Genomic DNA, 19,918 nt, shown 5'->3' with positions numbered 1-19,918 from the left:
AGTCTGACTCGGCAGTCCAGGCTGACCTGAGACTATGTAGCCCAGGCTAGCCTGGAACTCACAGTAATCCTGCTTCGTCTTCCCGAGTGTGGGAACGACAGGCTTGGACCACCACACCATTTTTTATTTTTGAGATAGGGTCTAGTTCTGCAGCCCAGGATATACTGAAGCTCACAGCAATTCTCCTGCCTCATCTGCCCAAGAGTGGCACACCACCACGCTGGCATGCCGGGCTTCGTACAGGGCATCTCTGTGGGGCAGGAGCATTTGCTGTGTGTGGCCGCCAGGCCTGGAGAGCTTGCCGTTTCCACAGGGAAACTCTGAGAACGTGGGTCCAGGTTGAGTCTGAGAAAACAGGAGTCAGTCTGGCAGGGGCGTGCAGGAGCAGGAGCGGGGAGGGCTGTGTGGGAGCGGAGCAGGGTGCATACAGTAGGTGCTCAGTGGATGCAGCCCTCCATGCCCCATGCAAACGAGCCTTGGGCTTATATCCTTGTCTTATGTTGTGCATGGGTGCCTGTGGGGTGCTGTACGCTCACGAGTCCTTTGAGCTGTCTGTCCACGTGAGTTTTGATTTTTGAAACAGAGTCTGAAGATGTAGCGCTGGCTGGCCCGGAACTCAGGGAATCCCTCTGCCTCTGTCCCACAAGTTTTACCTTGTGTTTGGAGACAGCCTCTTAGGCTTGCTGAGGAGGGGAGAATCGGGGATCGTCCACGCTGCACTGGGGTTAGATATGACACCATGGCTGGCTTTTTGTGTGGGCGCTGGGGATTCAAACCCGGGTCCTCGTGTGTACCACACCCACTTTACAGACTGAGCCGTCTCCCCAGCCGCCCCACCCCCACCCCTCCTCTTTTCAATTCTTCTTTTAAGACAAGGTCTTACTGTGTAGCCAGGGGGTCACAAGTGTCTGTGAAAGGCCTCGTATACAGTAAGCACTCAGTAGATAGCTTACTCACTATACCGACAGAGGATTTCCTAGCTTCTCTGGGCCTCAGTTTGCCCATCGGGGATGGGGTGGGGTCAGCCAGTGGCCACCTTACAGGGCTGTCTCGGCAGAGCGGGAAACGTTTGCAAACAGCAAGCGCTGCGTAAGTGCACATTGCAATCATTATCCTCAAGGCACTGGCTGTGAGGGGTCTGGAGGGTGAGGCGGGCCTGGAGGTCGGACAGAGGAGAGGAGGGGCGGGGACGAGGGCAGAGGGGGGGGGGGAGGGCAGCCCCTCCACCCCGGTGTCTTTGTCTCTTTTCGCTCAGGCGCCCAGGGACCTCACCATGGAAACCGACTCCAGCGAGCCGCGGGCACGGAAGACGTGGGGGCCAAGGACTCGGCGGCCGTGAGAAGCGGGGAGACGACTGGGGGCCGCGGGACCTCGCCTTCCCCACAGCCCGCCGCACATCCCTAGGTCCCCGAGACTGACCGTGCGCGCTCCAGGCGCACAGAGGGCGCGCGCAAGGGGCAAGGTAGGGACCCGGATCGCCGTCCTCCGGCGGGGCCGGAGACCCTGGGACCCGCAGAACCGGAGGCGGAGGCGCCCGAGCCGGGGGCGGGGCCGGGGCGGGGCCCGAGCGGTTTGCCCGGCGAGCAGACAAAGAGCCCGCGCCCCGCGCCCCGCGCCCGGGCCTCGCGTCCCTCCCACGCGGGGGCCCCGGCTTTGTGTCCGCGCTCTGCAGCGGACTCCGCCCTCCCTGCAGTCGCCAGGTGAGCGAGCCGCGTGCGCGCGCGGGGGCTCCCGCATCCCCCTTCCCCAGCACCCCTCCTCCGCTCCAGCCTCAGTTTCCAGAACCACCTTGTCCAGCCCCTGGCTCCCCACCTGCGGACTCGATCTGCGCACCTCCTGGTCTCCAGCGCGCCTTTGTCCCCCTGCAGCCTCGGCCTACAGCGCCCGCGTCATCATGATTGCTATGAAGGAGAAGAATAAAACGCCGAAGGACAGCATGACGCTCTTGCCTTGCTTTTATTTCGTGGAGGTGAGTGGGGGGCAGGCAGAGAGGTCTTCATGGCGTGGAGCTTCCCAGACAATCCCCTCCACGCTGCGGTGACGGGAGCCTGCACCGCGGAACCAGGGCACCTGGAGCTGGGATGGGGAGCAAGGACCGGGGCTCTGCAGGTCGAGTAGGAGTTCCAGAGACCCAGAAGGGTTCTCTAGACTGTGGGAACAGACCAGGGGAATGCTAGGACGGTGGGGTTTCCTTTCAAGGACGTGGGTGAGAAGCTGGACCGGAGGGGCTGGAAATTGGGGCATTGGTGGTGCACAAGCCCCAGCTAGTGAGGGTGGGTGCTGGGCGCTTGGCCCTACAGCACCGTGGGTGCATCTGAGCCCCCTTTTGCTAATGGCACGGCTGTGTTCCCCCCACCCCCACCCCCGGGCCGCAGCTCCCCAAGGCTAGCCAGCTGTGGTGGAGAACTGAGGGGGTCTAAAAATAGAAGACAATAAATGCATTCACTTGGTGCATACTAAGTGTGGAGGGCGGCGTTCTCCTCGGAATGACGGGATTCCGGTGGGTACGGGAGCTGTAAGCCAGGCCGAGTCCCACAGGCCCGGGTCCCACTGGAGCCCACGTCCCCGGAGAGGATCCCTCCCCGGGGGTGACCCAGTGTGGGCCGCAGAGCAGTTGGGGGTGCTTAAGTCCCGAGATGGCACTGAACTGTGACGATAGTTAGCCCGGTCCAAGGCTCTGCCCAGCCCCTCCGGCGGACTCACCAGAACCCCTGAAATCCTGCCAGACATTGCTTACAGCCATTTTTGTCTCACTTATTTGGAATTATTGTCATGAACGTGTTTAGCGTCAGCAATAGAATCCAGGGCCTGGACCTTATAGGACCTGGCTCCACCCTGACCACGCCCCCAGCCCCTCACTGGGGATCCTGGGCGGGGCTCCTCCCTGACCACGCCCCCAGCCCCTCACAGGGGATTCTAGGCGGGGCTCCACCCTGGCCACGCCCCCAGCCCCTCACTGGGGATTCTAGGCGGGGCTCCACGCTGACCACGCCCCCAGCCCCTCACTGGGGGATTCTGGGTCTCCTCCACCCGTAAGCCCCGCTTCAGCTCCAGTTCAGGCTTTGACTTTGTAGCCCAGGCTGGACTGGGATTGTGTTCCAGGTTAGGCTCCCGTCTTCTGCTCTGCCTCCCCGATGCTGGGGTGAGGAGCACAGGCCGCCACACCGAGCTGAGGTTGTGTGGTGCGAGCCTGTCGGGCCTCGGAGCTCCCCGGCAGCACGATGGACGGACGCCTGTGTCTTCCTCCAGGGCCACTGGCGGGAGGCTTGCTGGGTTATCCCTGTCCTCGCCCTGCCATACCCGAGCCGCACGCGCACCCAGCTGTGCCCGCCTTGCTCTGTGGTGCTGGGAACTTGAATTCGATTTCCTCTTTTTTTTGGGGGGGCGGTTCGAGACAGGGTTCCTCTGTGCAGCCCTGGCTGTCCTGGATCTCCCTCTGTAGCCCAGGCTGGCCTCGAACTCACAGAGATCCGCCTGCCTCTGCCTCCTGAGTGCTGGGATTAAAGGTGTGCGCCGCCGCCGCCCGGCTCACATTTCCTCTTAATTTATTATTTTAAGGTTTTCCTCTTCAACATAAGGTCTTTTTTGTTTGTTTGTTTAAAAATATTTAGTGTGCGCTCGCGCGCGTGTGTGCTGTGGCTAGAGTGGGAGGTCGGAGGACAGCATTCAGTTATTCACTTCCACCGTGTGGGTCCAGGATTTCGATCACACTCAAGTGCTTATACTTAGCAGCAAGCACCTTTCCATGCTGAGCCATCTTGAGGGCCTATCCAAGTCCTTCTTTATCCAGGAGGACTTGACTGAGCAATGCCCACAAGGTGCCCGGGCCCTTTTCCCTACAGTGTAGTACTCCACCGCCCACAGCAGGACACTACCTCGTTTCTGAACCTTCGTTTTTCACACAGAGCTGCCTTGTTCACCCCGGTGGCGGGGACAGGTTGAGGAAGCCTAGGAGAACAGACCTTGGGAGAAGGGTAGTTTGGTTTTGTTTCTTTGGGGACTGGTTTTCTTTAAATAGCCCGGGTTGATTCAGAACTCAGAGCCATTCTCCTGCCGCAGCCTCCCAAGTGCCAGGGCGGCAGGTGTGCGCCAGCAGTCCAGGCAGAGGGAAGTGCAGCGTTTCACACCCCCTGCTGTGTTTGCCCACATTGGCACCGGCACCCCGTGTGAGCAGCAGATCTTACCCAAGCGTGGGCCTGACTGAGGCTGTCTTCGCTCGGCGGCTGCTGTATTTCCAGTGCAGGCGCTCGTCGCCTTCTGTTGGGGCCGCGGCTCCAACAAACCCCTATAAATGGAAAATCCAACATGGAGAGGGCGCGGAGGGCCTGGCGGGGCAGCTCTGGTGAGGCTGCAACCTGAGTTCTGTCCCCGGGACCGGCACAGTGCAGAGCCAGGACGGCATTTCCTCACCCACAAGTAAAGATGAGTAACTGAAGGAGAGGCTGGACGTGGTGGCGCCCGCCTTTCATCCCAGCCCTCGGGAGGCAGAGGCAGGGGGATCTGTGAGTTCCAGGCCAGCCTGGGCTACAGAGCGAGTCCTGGGTCTCAGAAGGAAAGAGAGGAAGGGAGAGGGGATTTATTCCCTCACCTGACACAGGCTGGCCACAGCCGGCCCCCCAGCCTAGCTGGGGTATCACCCGCATGAGCTGTTTTAAATCAAAGGGGCACGCGCTTCGTGTAACTCGCTGAGCACTGAAAGGCGGCGCAGTCCTGAACAGTCCTGTGTGTGGCCAGCGCCATTAGACACCGCGATGTGGCCAGCTCCCCAGTGATGGCATGGAGACCTTGTGTTGGTTGGGAGTGCTCGGCCTCAGCTTGGGCTTGTCCCACCAGCTCTCATGACTTAATCTGAGTGTTCCTCTTCGTCATGCTTTGCCTCGGGCTCTCAGCTTTGTATCAGACCAATCAGGTGTCTCAGGCAGGCAAGGGGAAACAGCAACACATCTTTACCAAGTTAGAGAAATGCAGCCTTCAACAAATACAACACATATGTACACTGAGACATCATGGTCTCAGGTAGCCCAGGCTGGCCCTGGCTTCTCTATGCAGCTGAAGCTAGCCTTGGACCCCTGGTGCTCCTGCTTCCCACCCCTCAGGGCTGGGACTTCCTACGTGCCAACCTACCTAGCACTTTGCCACCAAGACCAAGTCCAATATTTGTTTATTTACTGAAGCAGGGTTTCAGTATGTAGCCCTGACGGAGGTTTCCTCTGTGTGCCTCCACCGCCCCGGCCTGCCGATGTAATTTTTATTTATGTTTATGGCTGTTTGCCACGAGTGCTATGTGCGTGCGGAAGCCTGTGGAGGCCGGAAGAGGACACAGGAGCCCCTCCCTGGAACTGGAGTTACAGAACGCTGTGAGCTGCCCTGTGGGTGCTGGGAATTGAACCCCGATCCTCTGGAAAAGGAGGCAGCCCTCTTAACCATTGCCCCATCTCTCCAGCCCTTGGCTTTCTCACACACACACACACATTTGTTGTTATTTATTTGTTTCTTTTGAAAGGTTTCTCTGTGCAGCCCTGGCTGTCCTGGATCTCACTCTGCAGGCCAGGCTGGCCTCGAACTCACAGAGATCCCCCCTGCCTCTGCCTCCCGAGGGCTGGGATTGAAGGCGGACACCACCACCGCCCCGCCCTATTCCTTCCTTTTTTACAGCTAGGGAAACTGAGGTACACAAGTGCCCCAGGCAGATGTTGTCACTCATTTCATTCACCTGCCTCAGACCTCTTGAGAGTAACTGCCCACCCCTGTCACCCAGCGCTCCGGAGGTGAAGGCAGGGATCAGGAGTTCAGGGCCATCCTCAGCTACATGGTGAGTCTGAGGTCAGCCTGGGACATGAGATGCTACATAAATGAATAAACTGGATGTCCCCTTTTGTTTTTTTGTTTTTGTTTTTTTGTTTTTTCGAGACAGGGTTTCACTGTGTAGCTTTGTGCCTGTCCTGGGACTCACTTGGTAGCCCAGGCTGGCCTCGAACTCACAGAGATCCGCCTGCCTCTGCCTCCCGAGTGCGTGTGCCGCCGCCACCGCACGGCACGGATGTCCCTTTTGTTAACCCCGCTCCCTCCATCCACCTTTCCAGGGTACCTTCAATGACAGTTATTCCCCTGCCTGAGCCCCCAGGGCTCTCTGTTCTTTGGAAGGGAGGATGACCCTGGTGTCGTACTCCAGGGGGTGAGGACATCCCCCCGGTTAGTACAGAGGACTCAGGCGTGAAGGAGGAGCCTCCGCACCAGCCACACACTGGGTGCCCTTGGAGACTACACAGTGAACGGGTGATGGAGGAAGGGACAGGAGCTGCCGCTAGGGAAGCCGCTCTGGGGAGGCTGGCAAGGACTGATTAAAGCCGGCCGGCGGCGGCGGCGGCGGCGGGCGGCGGCGGCGCACGCCTTTAACCCCAACCCTTGGGAGGCAGAGGCAGGGGGATTTCTGTGAGTTCGAGGCCAGCCTGGTCTGCAGAGTGAGTTTCAGGACAGCCAGGGCTGCACAGAGAGACCCTGTCTCGAAAAAAAACAACAACAAAAAGGACTGATTAAGTAAGCCTGGTTAAGGAGGACCAGAAAGGAGAGGGCTTCGAGGAGAAGCCAGGGGAGCCTAGAGAGAGAAGCAGAGATGTGTGTGTGTGTGTGTGTGTGTGTGTGTGTGTGTGTGTGTGTGATGGATGCATGAATAGATGGGTGGATAGATGGGAGACAGATGAGTGGGTGATGGGGGAATGGATGGGTGAGTGGATGGACAGATGGGGGGATGGATGGGTGGGTGGGTGGATGGGTGGGTGGACAGATGGGTGGGTGACAGATGGATCTGACTGTTGAGGAAGGCCTGTGTGGCTGAACCATTTCCTGGGTGTGAAATGGCTCTTTCCTCCTGCTGTGAGCCTGGGCTGCAGAAGTGGGTGTGTGAATCTGTGTGCCATGCTCAGGCTATGGTGGGATGGTCAGTGACCCAGACCACCATCTGCCCCTGTCCCCAAAGCTGCCTATTGTGGCCTCCTCCATTGTGTCCCTGTATTTCCTGGAGCTGACCGACCTGTTCAAGCCGGCCAAGGTGGGCTTCCAGTGCTACGACCGCTCGCTGTCCATGCCCTACGTGGAGACCAATGAGGAGCTGATCCCGCTGCTCATGCTCCTGAGTCTGGCCTTCGCCGCACCTGCGGCCTCCGTGAGTAGCCTGCGCCAGGGCCCCAGGTGCTGGGTCCCTCGCTGTGACCCCGCCTGACCTGCCTGTTCCTGGGGGGGTGCACACACAGATCATGGTCGGCGAAGGCATGGTCTACTGCCTGCAGTCCCGGCTGTGGGGCCGCAGCCCGGGGGGCGCAGAGGGCACCATCAACGCCGGCGGCTGCAACTTCAATTCCTTCCTCAGGCGCACGGTGCGCTTTGTAGGTGAGTGACTGTGGGCTCCCTGGTCCTGCCTTAATGTCCACTCCTGGGGGGCGTGACGGAGTGGACAGGCTTTCGGGGGACCCCCCCCCCCCCCCCCGCTCCCTTCCCCTGGCCTGCCTCTCGCCCTCAGGTGTGCACGTGTTTGGCCTGTGTGCCACGGCTCTGGTGACGGACGTCATCCAGCTGGCCACCGGCTACCACACGCCTTTCTTCCTAACCGTCTGCAAACCCAATTACACTCTGCTGGGCACCTCCTGTGAGGCCAACCCTTACATCACGCAGGACATCTGTTCTGGCCATGACACTCACGCCATCCTGTCGGCACGGTGAGCTGGACCCCAAGCCCTGCAGGGGGACGGTCACTCTGCCTGCTGCAGTGACCTTGGGGCAGCAGGCCGCCCGCCCGCCCCAGAGCAGCGGGGCTGACACCATGCCTCTTGCAGGAAGACCTTCCCGTCTCAGCACGCCACCCTGTCTGCCTTTGCCGCTGTCTACGTCTCGGTGAGTGACGGCCCCCAGTGCTGTTCCCTGTGCCCATCTGTGGGCGGTGGCCTAGACCTGACCCTGCCTCCCTGTTGGCCCAGATGTACTTCAATTCGGTCATCTCGGATACCACGAAGCTGCTGAAGCCCATCCTCGTGTTCGCTTTTGCCATTGCCGCCGGCGTCTGCGGCCTCACGCAGATCACCCAGTACCGAAGCCACCCCGTGGATGTCTACGCCGGCTTTCTTATTGGAGCTGGGATCGCTGCCTACCTGGTGGGTGGGGGCTCCCGGGAAGGAGGTCTGGGGGAGGAGGCTGCCCGGTCACCAGTGGGATTTGAGCAGGGAGGCTGAGTGGCGAGGGTTCCCCGAGGCGGCCTGGGGTCTGAGGGAAGAAGGCTTCTCTCTCCCACTGATTCTGCACGCTCCCATCAGCGGTAGATCGCCGGTGCCCCCCTGTGGCCGGCAGGCACCGCCGCTGCTGGATAGCAGGCCTCACCAGTCCCTACCATCCCTAGGCCTGCCACGCGGTGGGCAACTTCCAGGCACCAAGTGCAGAGAAGGTGCCCACGCCAGCTCCTGCCAAGGACGGCCTGCGGGCGCTGACGCAGCGGGGCCATGAGTCCATGTATCAGCAGAACAAGGCTGTCAGCACGGACGAGCTGGGCCCTCCGGGCAGGCTGGAGGGTGTGCCGCGGCCTGTGGCCCGGGAGAAGACGTCTCTCGGCAGCCTGAAGCGAGCCAGTGTGGATGTGGACCTGCTGGCCCCACGCAGCCCCATGGGCAAGGAGGGTATGGTCACCTTCAGCAACACGCTGCCCCGGGTCAACACGCCCTCGCTGGATGACCCCGCGCGGCGTCACATGACCATCCACGTGCCCCTCGATGCCTCCCGTTCCAAGCAGCTCATCAGTGAGTGGAAGCAGAAATCACTGGAAGGCCGCGGCCTAGGACTGCCGATGAGGGTAGCCCTGTGCACCTGCGGGCCCCGGCAGAGCCCATGGCAGAGGAAGAGGAGGAGGAGGAAGAGGAGGAGGAAGAAGAGGAAGAGGAGGAGGAGGAGGAAGGGCCAGTGCCACCTTCGCTCTACCCCACTGTCCAGGCTCGGCCAGGGCTCGGGCCCCGAGTTATCCTGCCTCCCAGGCCAGGGCCCCAAGGCCTTGTGCACATCCCCGAGGAAGGGGCGCAGGCTGGAGCTGGCCTGTCTCCCAAGAGCGGCTCATCGGTGCGGGCCAAGTGGCTGTCCATGGCGGAGAAGGGCGGGGCCCCCGTGGCTGTGGCTCCGTCACAGCCCCGAGTGGCCAACCCGCCTAGGCTACTGCAGGTCATCGCCATGTCCAAGGCAGCAGGGGCCCCCAAGGCTGAGACGGCCTCGTCATCCAGTGCCAGCTCCGACTCCTCACAGTACCGCTCCCCATCAGACCGGGACTCTGCCAGCATCGTCACCATCGATGCTCACGCGCCCCACCACCCTGTTGTGCACCTGTCTGCCGGCAGCACGCCCTGGGAGTGGAAAGCCAAGGTGGTGGAGGGCGATGGCTCCTACGAGCTGGGGGACCTGGCGCCCCGGGCTTCCGAAGCGGCTGCAAACAGCCTGGCATAGGCCCGGGGTCCCCAGTCAGTGACGTGGACCAGGAGGAGCCCCGGTTTGGAGGTGTGGCCACTGTCAACCTGGCCACTGGGGAGGGTCTGCCCCCACCAGGTGCAGGTGACGGGGCCATGGGCGCAGGCAGCCGAGAGTCCACCCTAAGGCGCCAGGTGGGTGGGCTGGGGGAACGGGAAGTGGAGGCCGAGGCCGAGAGCTACTACAGGAGGATGCAGGCCCGCAGGTACCAGGACTAAGCCTGGCAGGCCTGATGGGGTGGAGAGGGCTGGGAGCATCTAAGCACCAATAAAAAGGTGGTGACAATATCCTGTGGTCTGCATGGTCCTTAACCCAGTGGGAAGACACATGCTGAGGTCGGGCCCTCATAGGAGCCCCGTCCTGTCTGCTCTCTGTGAATTGACCCCCAAGACCCCATGCCAAGCCCTCCAGTGCCCAGCGCCCAATGACAGGCAGAGGCGCAAGAGACAGGCATTTATTGAGTCCAGGCCCAGCCTGGCCCTACCTCTCTACAGCTTAGAATGAAGGGCTCAGGGAAGGCACAGGTTAGAAAATTGCTTTAATGGAAACTCCCCCAACACACCATCTTGGGCGGGGTGGAATGTGGCCAGGGTTGGCCCTGGGACAATACTGAGCCTGTAGTTGTTACCAAAATATACATCTGTCACCATAAAAAAAACCTGCTGCACCGCCTCAGCCCCATACAGGTATAAAAATCATAAATATTTACACTCTTGACGCTCCTTCACAGAACCAAGGTCCAGGGAACCCCTCCCACAGAGACGGGCTAGGCACAATGGGGGCACTTGGGAGGGGCGTTAAGGCCTAGAGGTCAGCCCCTCACCCGGGCCTAGTCAGAGGCGGGCAGAAAAGAAAACTTTGGTCCAAAATTTGAAGGTAGGAGCCCACTGGTCTCAGAGCGTTTGCCCCAGGCAGAGGCAGAGGCGGCACTGGCTTGGGCTCCCCCTGCAAGTTGGTCACCGGGAAGGAGGGGAGGAGCGCAGGGACACAGAAGCTGAGTACACACATACCATTGTATCATTGCTATAAAAAGTTACTTAAAACTATATCTCTTGCATATAAATGGAAAAAGATTCGGGTATTTGGTCAAGTGGAAATATTGCTAGGCACAGGTGTCTGCGACCACACAGAATAGAATACAAAGGTCACATGAGGCTCGGCAGCTAAGGATGGCCTGGGCCCCCTGGGCTGGCCAGGGACATGGGAGAATCATGTCACTTGATTATAAGGGTGGGGGCGGTGGCCCCAGCTCCTGCACAGCATAGGGAGTCTGTGGTGCAGGCCGCTGGCTCCCCTGCAGTCTAGAGACAGACTGGTGGCCTGAGAGGGTGGGTGTGCGGCCACAAGGCGGGCTGGTTTTGTAAGGCACGAGAAAGCGGCTGTGTTCGGGCACAGCTGTGGCCTCACGCCTGGGCCCCTCAAGGCATGGTGCTGGGCCTGACTGAGCCTCTGTGGCCCAAGCCATTTCCTGCCACACCAAGGTGGACTAGATTTAATTTTTTTAAAAACAGGTAAACTGATCTCTCTTTAAAAAAATAAAATCTCTGGTCTGTAAGGTCACTTCAGCTGCTTCTTAAAGTGGCTTTTTTTCTGGAATGGTGGAAGCTGTCGCCGGCCCTCAGGCATCTAGATGGTGGACTTTGAGAAGGACACACGCAGGTGGTGGTTCTCGCCCAGGTCATGGTTGTGCAGCTCAATCAGCGCCTGCACCGCCTCCTCCACAGAGCCCATCTGGATCAGTGCCATCTTGCGGTCCTTCCTGCAGGGGTGGGTGCGGGGTGGTCAGAGGGGCTGGGGCAGGGCAAGGGCAAGGGCAGAGGGCAGGCAGGGCTGTACTTACTGGAAGAACTTGAAGCCTTTGACCACACCACCATTGCTGGAGAAGAGGCTCTTGAGGTCGTCCTCTGACACCGAGGGCCTACGGAGACAGGAGACATCTATCTGGCTGGGGCCCACACATCCTGGGCCCCGGGGTAGGGGGACGACGACCCAGCAGACACAGGGACCGGGAGACGAACTCACGGGATATTAGAAAGGTGGAGAGTGGCCGAGGGCGGGAAGATGTTCTGGAAGTTCTTGGATCCCGGCTTCTTGAAGCGATGCAGCGGCGAGCTCCCGTAGTCCTTGGTCAGGCCCTGGTCCTCCTGGCCCTCGCGAGGCAGCTGCACACTCTGGTGCTTTGACAGTGTGATGCGCACCGACTTCCCGTGCAGCTTGTGCCCATTCAGGTGGCTCATGGCTGGGCAAAGGGTGTGAAGCACATGAGCAGCGGGCCCCATGCTCACTGGCCTCCCCCCAGGTAGAGTCCAAGCCCGTGCCCTCTCGTGCCCTCCAGTGACGCTCACCCAGCTGGGCCTGGCTGCCATCCGCCATCTGTACCAGTGCGTTCTCCTTCTTGTTGAACAGAATCTTCACCCGCTGCACATCACCGTAGACGCCTTTGAAACCCAGGGACAGAGTCTGAGACACCGGGCCTCCTCACCTCTCCCGCCCACCCCTGCCCACCCCGCGCACCCGCGCTCCCGGCAGGCCAGGTTTGTTTAGTGGGCGCCGGGAGGCCGTGTCTCACAGCCCAAGGCCTGCTAACGGGCGCTGCGCTCGGCAGCCTCGGACTCCAGACAGCTGTCGGGACAGCCACGTACACATGCTACTGACACGCTTAGCTCTGGAAGCATGCAGGGTGTAACCATGCGTGTCTACTCAGTACAATCCGCAAACCGGAAACAAACCACGGACCGAGGCAGAAGGCCAAACACAAACTCAATAGTACATCGCAGGGCGTCAATAACCAAATAAATGAAACCAAGGTAATAAAAGTGAGAATAACATACCGAAGAGAATAAAGAGGCTTTGGGGTGTGACTCTCTTTAGAGACAGCAGAGGAAGGCAGCAGGGGACAGGGAGAGGGAGAGGTCAAGGGGGCGAGTGCCAATCGTCCACGAGGAAGACAGTCCCCGCAGGCGAGCAGGTTCATGATGATGAAGTTGTCAGGATGTTAATATTCAAGGGCAGGTTGGTTTCCGGAGAGCGGGTTTGAGAGGGGAGTTTGTTTTTATTGATTTATGTTTTGTTTGTTTCAAGCAACAACAGGAAGCAGAAGAACCGTGCAGTCAGTTGGCAAAGAAATTCCGGATCAGGCAAGAAAAAAAATTGGGAGGGGAGGGGAGGAAAGAAAAAAGTAGCAAAACACAGGTCAGTAAATACGTAGGAAACGAGGCAGTGTTCCTTCCACGCGCACTCTCGCCCACGCACACACTTGCACACGGTCACGCATGTGAGAGAGGCACTGCCCGCAGGCCCGAGGACGTGGGCGGGCACTGCGGCCGGCCGAGACCAAGGCAAGGAGCGGAGCCTGGCAGTGCCCGGGCGGCGGCTGGAGCTCAGAGCGGGAACTGGCTGGAGCAGGCCGGCCTGAGAGGCAGGCACAGGGCCCGAGAGCGGCCTGAGGCCCGGCCCCGCAGCCCCGGGCCTGGAGAAGCGGCCCTGAGCCCCGAGGGCCACCTGGGCTCCAGGTACCGGGCTCCAGCCGCAGAGACAAGCCGGCCGGCCCTGGCCTGAGCCACCTCCCTTCCAGCAGGCTCTCGCAGGCCCCAAATTAACTCAGACGGCCTTGTGCAGAAGGAAAGCACCCCGGCTGAGCGCTGAGGGCCTGAGGGCCGGGGCGCGAGTGGAGCTGAGAGGAAACAGAAACCTGCTCAGAGCGGCCGGGAAGTAGCAGAGGCCAACAGCAGCAGACAGAGGGCGGCAGCTCGCCTGTGCCCGCGGCGCCTGGGACACCCCAGCCCCTGCCTGCAGTCCAGTGCGCCCCCCAGGACCTGTCTGGTCAGTCAGCACCCCACCACTACTCCAGGGACAGGCAGAGCAGATCAACACCTACATACCTCAGGGTTCAGGTTGCTGACCAGAAGGACGGAATTCCCGGTACCCGCCAGGCCTGGGATGGCAATGCGGCCAGCTGCAGCCGCCGCAGCGGCAGAAGGTATGGCCAGCGGGGCCAGCGCTCCGTGGACGTTAGGGACAGAGAGGCCTGCAAGGGAAGGGAGTGTGGATGTGAGCCTGGAGGGCTGTACCAAGAGGGGGCAGGCACGCAGCCTCGTCCCGCACACAGCCACAAGGTGTCACCTGGCTGTGGCCTGCACAGAGGCCACACACACCGCTCGACACCGCGGCCAGTCTGGGTGTGTTCAGACTGCATGCGCCCGACAGCACAAAAGCTCTGATTGACACGGGCCCTCTGCAAGCAGGGCCTGCCAGACACGCCCGCTGTGCACGCATGCGGCGCCCATTCCTCCATGCAGGCCCGGGCGGCACGCGGAGGCCGAGGCCCATGCTCCTCAGCCCTGGAGGCCACTTGCTTACCAGGCCATTAAATTCAATCTACTAGGGACACTGCGTCCTCGTCCTCGCCCAAGGTGCTTGAAGGGAACCAGACCAAAGACTGAGTGATTAGTGGCTTGTTGCTATCGCCGACACAGGGCGCCTGGCCCAGCCTCGCCTGAGACTACCCTGCCCTAGCTGCCTGTGGATGCTGCCAGAGGCCCCTTCCCCTCTCCCCGGAAGGGGGCCCGGACCTGACACTTGGGGCCTCTCTGGGGCTGTGTGGGCATGCAGGCGCCGGGGTCAGGATGAGCGTGAATACCTGCGGCCTGCGGGATGGCAAAGGTGGGAGGGAACCCGGCTCCTGCATACGGAGAGGCCGACATAATGCCGGGCGCACCTAGAAACAAACAGACACTAATCACTGCACCTCACCTCACGGCTGGCCGGGCACGGGCACGACTGCTGAGGGGCCGGGCTGGGCAGTGCCAGGGCGCCGGGGAGCCTGACAGAGCTAGGTGGCCTGTCCCACCCCGCTGACTTGGTACGATCAGCACACACAGCGTCTCACCGAAGGCTGCGGCCATGGTCTGGTCCAGCGAGGGCTGGCTGTCCCCGGAGGGCAGGTCGGGCCGCGTGTAGTCTCTGCTCTTGTCGTTGTTGTACTTGACGTTCAGACTGGTGAGCTTCGAGAAGTCGATGCGCAGCGTGCAGCAGGCGTTGTAGATGTTCTGGCCGTCCAGCGACTGTGGGGAGACAAAGGTGAGCGCCGGCCAGGCCTGGGACTGCCCACCCCCGGGACTGCCCACCCCCGGAGTCCTACTCACCAGCTTGGCATGCTGGGCGCTCACAGGGTCAGCATACTGCAGCAGCGCCTGGAACTGGTTATTCTTGGTAAATGTGATGATCTTCAGGACTGTGCCAAACTTAGAGAAGATCTGCAGCAGAGAGGTGTGCGTGAGCCCCAGCCGTGTGTGGGCAGACGGGGACCCACCCAGCGGGGCAGGGCATGCACCCACCCACCTGGTGCAGCACGTCCAGGGTCACTGGGTAGAAGAGGTTCTCCACGATGATCCTGAGCACCGGGCTCTGGCCCGCCATTGCCATTCCCGCATCCACAGCAGCAGCAGAGGCTGCCAAGGCCAGGTTTCCGGACTGCACAGAGTTTACGGCCTGCAGGGCTGCCTGGGCACGCTGTGGAGGAACCATCCATCATGAGCCATGTACCCAGGGCTGAGGCAAGGAGCCAGGCCGGCCGCCCGCCCGCCCGCCGGCCCTGCAGACGCACTGCCTGGTTGGGTGAACTGTCAGTTTTGAGCTCCTTGTGGTTAGAAAACTGGATGTAGATGGGCTGGCCACGCAGCACAGGGGCCACCGACGTGTAGTAGTTGACCATGGTGTTGGCAGCCTCTTCTGTGTTCATTTCAATGAAGGCCTGGTTCTTCCCCTTCAGCATAAGGAGGTTGGTGACCTTCCCAAAGGGCAGCCCCAGGGAGATGACCTCGCCCCTCAGTGACGTCACTGGGCAGCTTGCGCACGTGGATGACTCGGGAAGGGACCCCCGTGCTCCTGTTGTCCCCTTTGAACTTCTTGCTGTCATTTCCATTAGCTGAAAAAGGGACAGGGCACATCTGGGAGACTGCAAGCCCCGCTCCTGCCTCTGGCAGGGTCTTGCTCCCCATCCGTCCCGTTCCGAGCCAGGCTTCCCTGGGCACAAGCACTCCTTGATGGAGAGAGACGAGCACCCCCGGCATCCACCTCACCTGCCGAGGCCGAGCTGCTCATGATGAAGGGGCCGTTGCTGACACAGGTGGAGAAGAGCTCGTCGGATCCCCGCTGGGAAGAGAGCATGGATGGACCCTCAGCTCCAGCTGATCCACCCCCTTCCCTACCTCTCCATCCCACCACAGCAGCCCCAGGGACGTCACACTGCCCACGCCTGCCTGCACGGCTCTGCTCACTACTAGCAGCAGCCTTCACTGGTCACCGGGGCCTGTGCCAGCAGCCATGTGGGAGGCCCCGCCTGGCGGGTCGTCTGCCCAGAGTGCACAGCTGCCAGCCTCGCGGTACCCTCCTGGCAGCGCTGTCAGCAGCTTCCGGAGAAACAAAGCCAGCCTTGCTGCTGCCCGAGCCCCACTGTCCTGGCTACACTCCAGGACAAGGGACCGTGGCTGTACCTGGTGAGGAGGACCATCGAGTGATGGAAGCCACTCACTGGGGAACCCCCAAGCTGACCCACAGTGGGGGATCCCTTCTCGCCAGAAGCAAGAAAGAAGCAAATTTGTTTGCTGATTAGTTTGGCTGAGCCATCCCAAGAAGCACAGGAGACCTAGACCCAGGACAGCGAGAACCCGCCTGCTATCCAAAGCGAGCCTCAGACCAGAGCTCCCACCGTAGGGTAGAGCCCCCTGAAGCTGACCACCCAGGGTCTCTGGGGACCACCACTTTGTCCATGTCTTGTTTCATCTTCATCAACAAGGAACAGCCTAACTCCCTCCCCAGGAGACGTCCCCACTGCCCAAGCCAGCATCAAGGGCACTGTCCTTCCTCTTCCATCAACACTTGCACTGACCCTGATAATGAAGGCCCAGGGCACTGAGCAAACAGGTCTAGAGACCAGAGGCCAGCACCTGCCAGGCTCACCCCTCTCAAGCCCCTCATGACCTGCACCCACCTGAAGCCTGCATCAGAAAGCGTGGCCACACTAACTAACGTCTTAGGAGCAAGGGCTGCAGCGGGACTTGGCCCTGCCCAGCCTGGGAGGCAAGAACCTGACATGCCAAGCCCAGAACCTCATATCCACATCTGAGCGGCAGGAAGTCACTTCCTGTTGGCAGCCAGTCTCCCATGAGGTCCCTCCGGCTGACCCTAGTGGGAGGGTGGCTTCCGTCTGGCCTGGGCGGGGGGAGCAGTACTTCCTGCAGCTCTGCTCCTGGCAGGCTGCCGGGCCCGAAGTCTCCCCACAGAGGCTCAGGAGCCCACGACTGTCAGAGGAAACTCCAGCCACCTGGGCCAATAGCCCCAGGCCGCTAGGCAGACGAAGGCACGTGAGAACCCAGCACAGGGAAGCCACTGGTTAGCCTAGCCTTCCCGAAGGCTTGCCATGGTGACAGACCAAAACAAGGCAGGCCTGGTCTCTTTCTCCACCCAGAGCGCCCTGCTCCTAACTCGTCCAGCATGCCCTCTGTGGCTAGCTGGAATTGAGTATTGTGCAGACAAGTAGCCAAGGCAATCCAGGTTAACAGCACCTTCACCCAGACATACGCTCTCACCTGCAGGCCTGTACCTTACGAGGGCCTCCCTCCCCCACCTCTGAACACACGGGTTATCTGAGGGAAGATCAGCAGGCAGGTGGAGACAGCGTCCACCCAGGAAAGAATGAAACTCGTCCAGACAGCAGCCTGGTAGCAAATCAGGGGCCGTGGCTGAGGTGGCCCTCGGGGACTCACCTGCAGGGCCTTTTGAGGGGAGGAAACGACTGCCTAACACAGCTTAACAGGCAGTCTATTGCCCGTCCACAGAAGCAAGACTGGTCCCGACACGGACCGTCGCTGTCACTGCAAGGGCAGGACCCGCGAAGCCCTTCTTGCTCCAGGCCCCGCCCTCCAGTGCCTGCCAGGGCAGCTAGGTGAGCTGAGGCGGGGGCAGTCAAGCCCGGGGTTGAGGCCTGCCTGGCCAGTAGAGGCTCAACTGCCCATCTTCACCTCAGAACATGCCGTAGACTTCCAAACCAAACCCTCGTGGGCAACGTCAACTAAGTGCCCACGTGTCCGGAACACTTCTTAGATGCAGGCAGAAGAGCCACCAGTCACAGGAAAGGGTCCTGGGCCCCGGTCACTCGGGTGGCAACTGTGTGCAGCTCTGCCATCCTCTGCCTACTGGTCCAGGTGGCTGGACCAGCGTCCGCCACCCTGCAGCAGGCACCATCCAGCCTTGACTACAGCAGGGCTGGGTGCAGTGCCAAGCAAGAGACACCTACCTTTGTACCGACTGCTATGTCTGGGACGATGCTGTGGAGAGAAAAGAGACGTCAGCACTGGGGCTGCAGGGCCCGCTGCCAGTCCGGCTCGGAAGGAAGGGCAGGGGAGTGAACCACCCATTGACTCTCAATTGAAAGGTGGCCACCATTGTCCTCGGGCCCTCCCTCCTTCCATGCAGGACCCTGGTCGTCTTCCAACATATCTAGAGGTCCCCTTTCTACCAAGTCTACAGTGATTGATCTGGGCCCACTACTCAACTCCCGGGCAGCCGGGCAAGCAGGTAGAGGCAGAACCCAAGGACAGTGCTTCCTGAGTGGGGGCAGGGAGCTCAGGGCCAGGCTGCCAGTGGCAGTCAAAGTGGCCTTGTTACCATTTACAAACCAACAGAGCTGCCCGGATCCACCCTGGGTTACTGATCAACCCCAGCCCCTCGTAACTGCGCTCGGCCTCACCTGCTGCACCTAGCCTGCTCCCAGGCAGCAGCAAGCCCGCCACGGCTGGCCGGGTTCCCGGGCCAGGAAGTGGTGGCCGGGTTGTGCGACACTGACCCTTGGTGGGCGCCTCTCTGCTTAATTTCGGTCTTCCAAATTTCTGGGACAGTTTCTCTACAAAGCCCTGGCTGACCTGGAACTCACAGCGACCTGCCTGTCTCTGCCAGGATTAAAGGTGTGACCACCACGCCCGGCTCAAAGATCCCGAGTAAGTTGCTGAAAGCCTGCATCGGAAGGCTCTCCCGTCATTTCAGCACTCAGGAGGCTGCTGCGGGAGGACCGCAACAGGTTCCCGATCGCGGCTGGAGGCCAGGCCTGCTTATTTTATAGGGCTGATCCTTCAAAGAGGATTCACAGCGCGAGGAAGGCCAGGGCGGGAGATCAGGATAAGAAGTCAGTCTGTCTCCAAAACCCCAGACGAGTTTCAAGAAAAAAGCCGGGCAGTGCTGGCGCACGCCTTCCGTCCCAGCACTCGGGAGGCAGAGGCGGGCGGATCTTTGGGTCTGAGGCCAGCCCGGGCTACGGGGAGACCCCGTCTCCAAAACAAACCCCAAAGTGCAAACAAAAAGTGGCCGGGTGGAGTGGCACCTCCCGGAAGCGAGCAGGAGGCCGGGAGGCCAGGCCGGCGCCCGCCTTGGCGCCCGCCCTGCACCCGACTCCAGCCCGTCGGCCCTCGGCCGGGGGTCTCCGCAGGCGTCCCACCCCCCCTCCCGGCCCTGCCCTCCCACAAGGCGGGCTGGACGCGCGCCCTCCTCCAGAGCCCCCCCCGCGCGCGCGCCCCGCGGCGGAGGCGCGCGCCCCCGCGACGCACGCGCACGAGGCGCCGCGGCGGGAGCGCGGAGGCCCACACTCCCCGGGCACGCGGAGCGGCGGCCCGGACGGGAGGCCGGAGGCCGGGCAGGGCCACCGCGCCCGCCGCCCCCTTCGGGGGAGCGCGTGTCCCCGGGGAGCGCGCACGCGCGCGGCGGGCGGGGAGGAAGGGAGCGGGCGCCGGGCCGCGGCGGGCGGAGCGCGCGGGCGCCGGAAGTGCGCGGGGCGAGAGGGGTGCAGGGGAGCCGGGGCGTGGGTGCGGCCACCTACCCGGCCGGGCTCCTCGCTGGCCTGCGGCGCCCGGGGTTCCGAGCGCGCCATGCGGACGGAGGCCGCGCACGCGCGCGCGGCGGGGCCGGCGGGGGCCGGCGAGGGCCGGCGGGACCCCCGCGCGCGGCGGCGCAGCCCGGGGTGCGGAGCGGGGAGCGGCGGGCGAGGGGCGCGGCTCTACTCACCCGTCCATGGCACACGGAGCAGACCCGCGGGGGACGGAGCGGAGGCGCAGGAATAGCAGGAACCGACCCAACGGCTCCGAGTTATAGACTCACAAGATGGCGGAGACGCCCGCACACGTCCCCCGCGCGCGCTGCTCATTGGCTCCCGCCGCGGCCTGTGGGCGTGGCCGGCCCTGCCTGCCCCCGCCAACGCCTCCCATTGGCTAGGGGGCGACCTGGAGGGCGGAACCCGGACAGACCGCAGACGTCTATTGGTTGGCGCTTCCGTCAGTCAAGGCGGAAGGCGGAAGCCGCCTGTGGGGAAGGGGGAGGGCGTGAGTGCGGAGGCGAACGTGACGGCATCGGAGCCAATAAATGAGCCTCCGGCCGGCCC

At 61.7% G+C, this 19,918-nt stretch overlaps 2 protein-coding genes across 2 annotated transcripts; one reads left to right on the top strand and one right to left on the bottom strand.

The window, feature by feature from the left end:
- Nucleotides 1-1,556: 1,556 nt before the first annotated feature.
- Plppr3 (phospholipid phosphatase related 3) lies at nucleotides 1,557-9,779 on the top strand. The gene is given in 10 exon segments (XM_028858536.2): nucleotides 1,557-1,700; nucleotides 1,869-1,969; nucleotides 6,977-7,162; nucleotides 7,251-7,386; nucleotides 7,517-7,712; nucleotides 7,830-7,957; nucleotides 7,960-8,144; nucleotides 8,387-8,825; nucleotides 8,828-9,429; nucleotides 9,432-9,779. Coding segments are annotated over 9 exon segments (2,226 nt in total). The 5' UTR covers nucleotides 1,557-1,700; nucleotides 1,869-1,894; the 3' UTR covers nucleotides 9,711-9,779.
- A 151-nt stretch (nucleotides 9,780-9,930) lies between these two features.
- Ptbp1 (polypyrimidine tract binding protein 1) lies at nucleotides 9,931-19,651 on the bottom strand. Its single transcript, XM_028858537.1, is given in 15 exon segments — nucleotides 9,931-11,251; nucleotides 11,333-11,410; nucleotides 11,515-11,731; nucleotides 11,838-11,930; nucleotides 12,324-12,357; nucleotides 13,374-13,519; nucleotides 14,132-14,209; nucleotides 14,381-14,555; nucleotides 14,637-14,747; nucleotides 14,833-15,003; nucleotides 15,098-15,316; nucleotides 15,318-15,418; nucleotides 15,573-15,645; nucleotides 17,789-17,819; nucleotides 19,546-19,651. Coding segments are annotated over 15 exon segments (1,668 nt in total). The 5' UTR covers nucleotides 19,554-19,651; the 3' UTR covers nucleotides 9,931-11,118.
- Nucleotides 19,652-19,918: the final 267 nt, after the last annotated feature.

This window comes from Peromyscus leucopus, chromosome 22 (assembly GCF_004664715.2).
Source record: "Peromyscus leucopus breed LL Stock chromosome 22, UCI_PerLeu_2.1, whole genome shotgun sequence".
NCBI classification, from domain to species: Eukaryota; Metazoa; Chordata; class Mammalia; order Rodentia; family Cricetidae; genus Peromyscus; species Peromyscus leucopus.
This window is presented reverse-complemented; position numbering and strand designations above follow the sequence as displayed.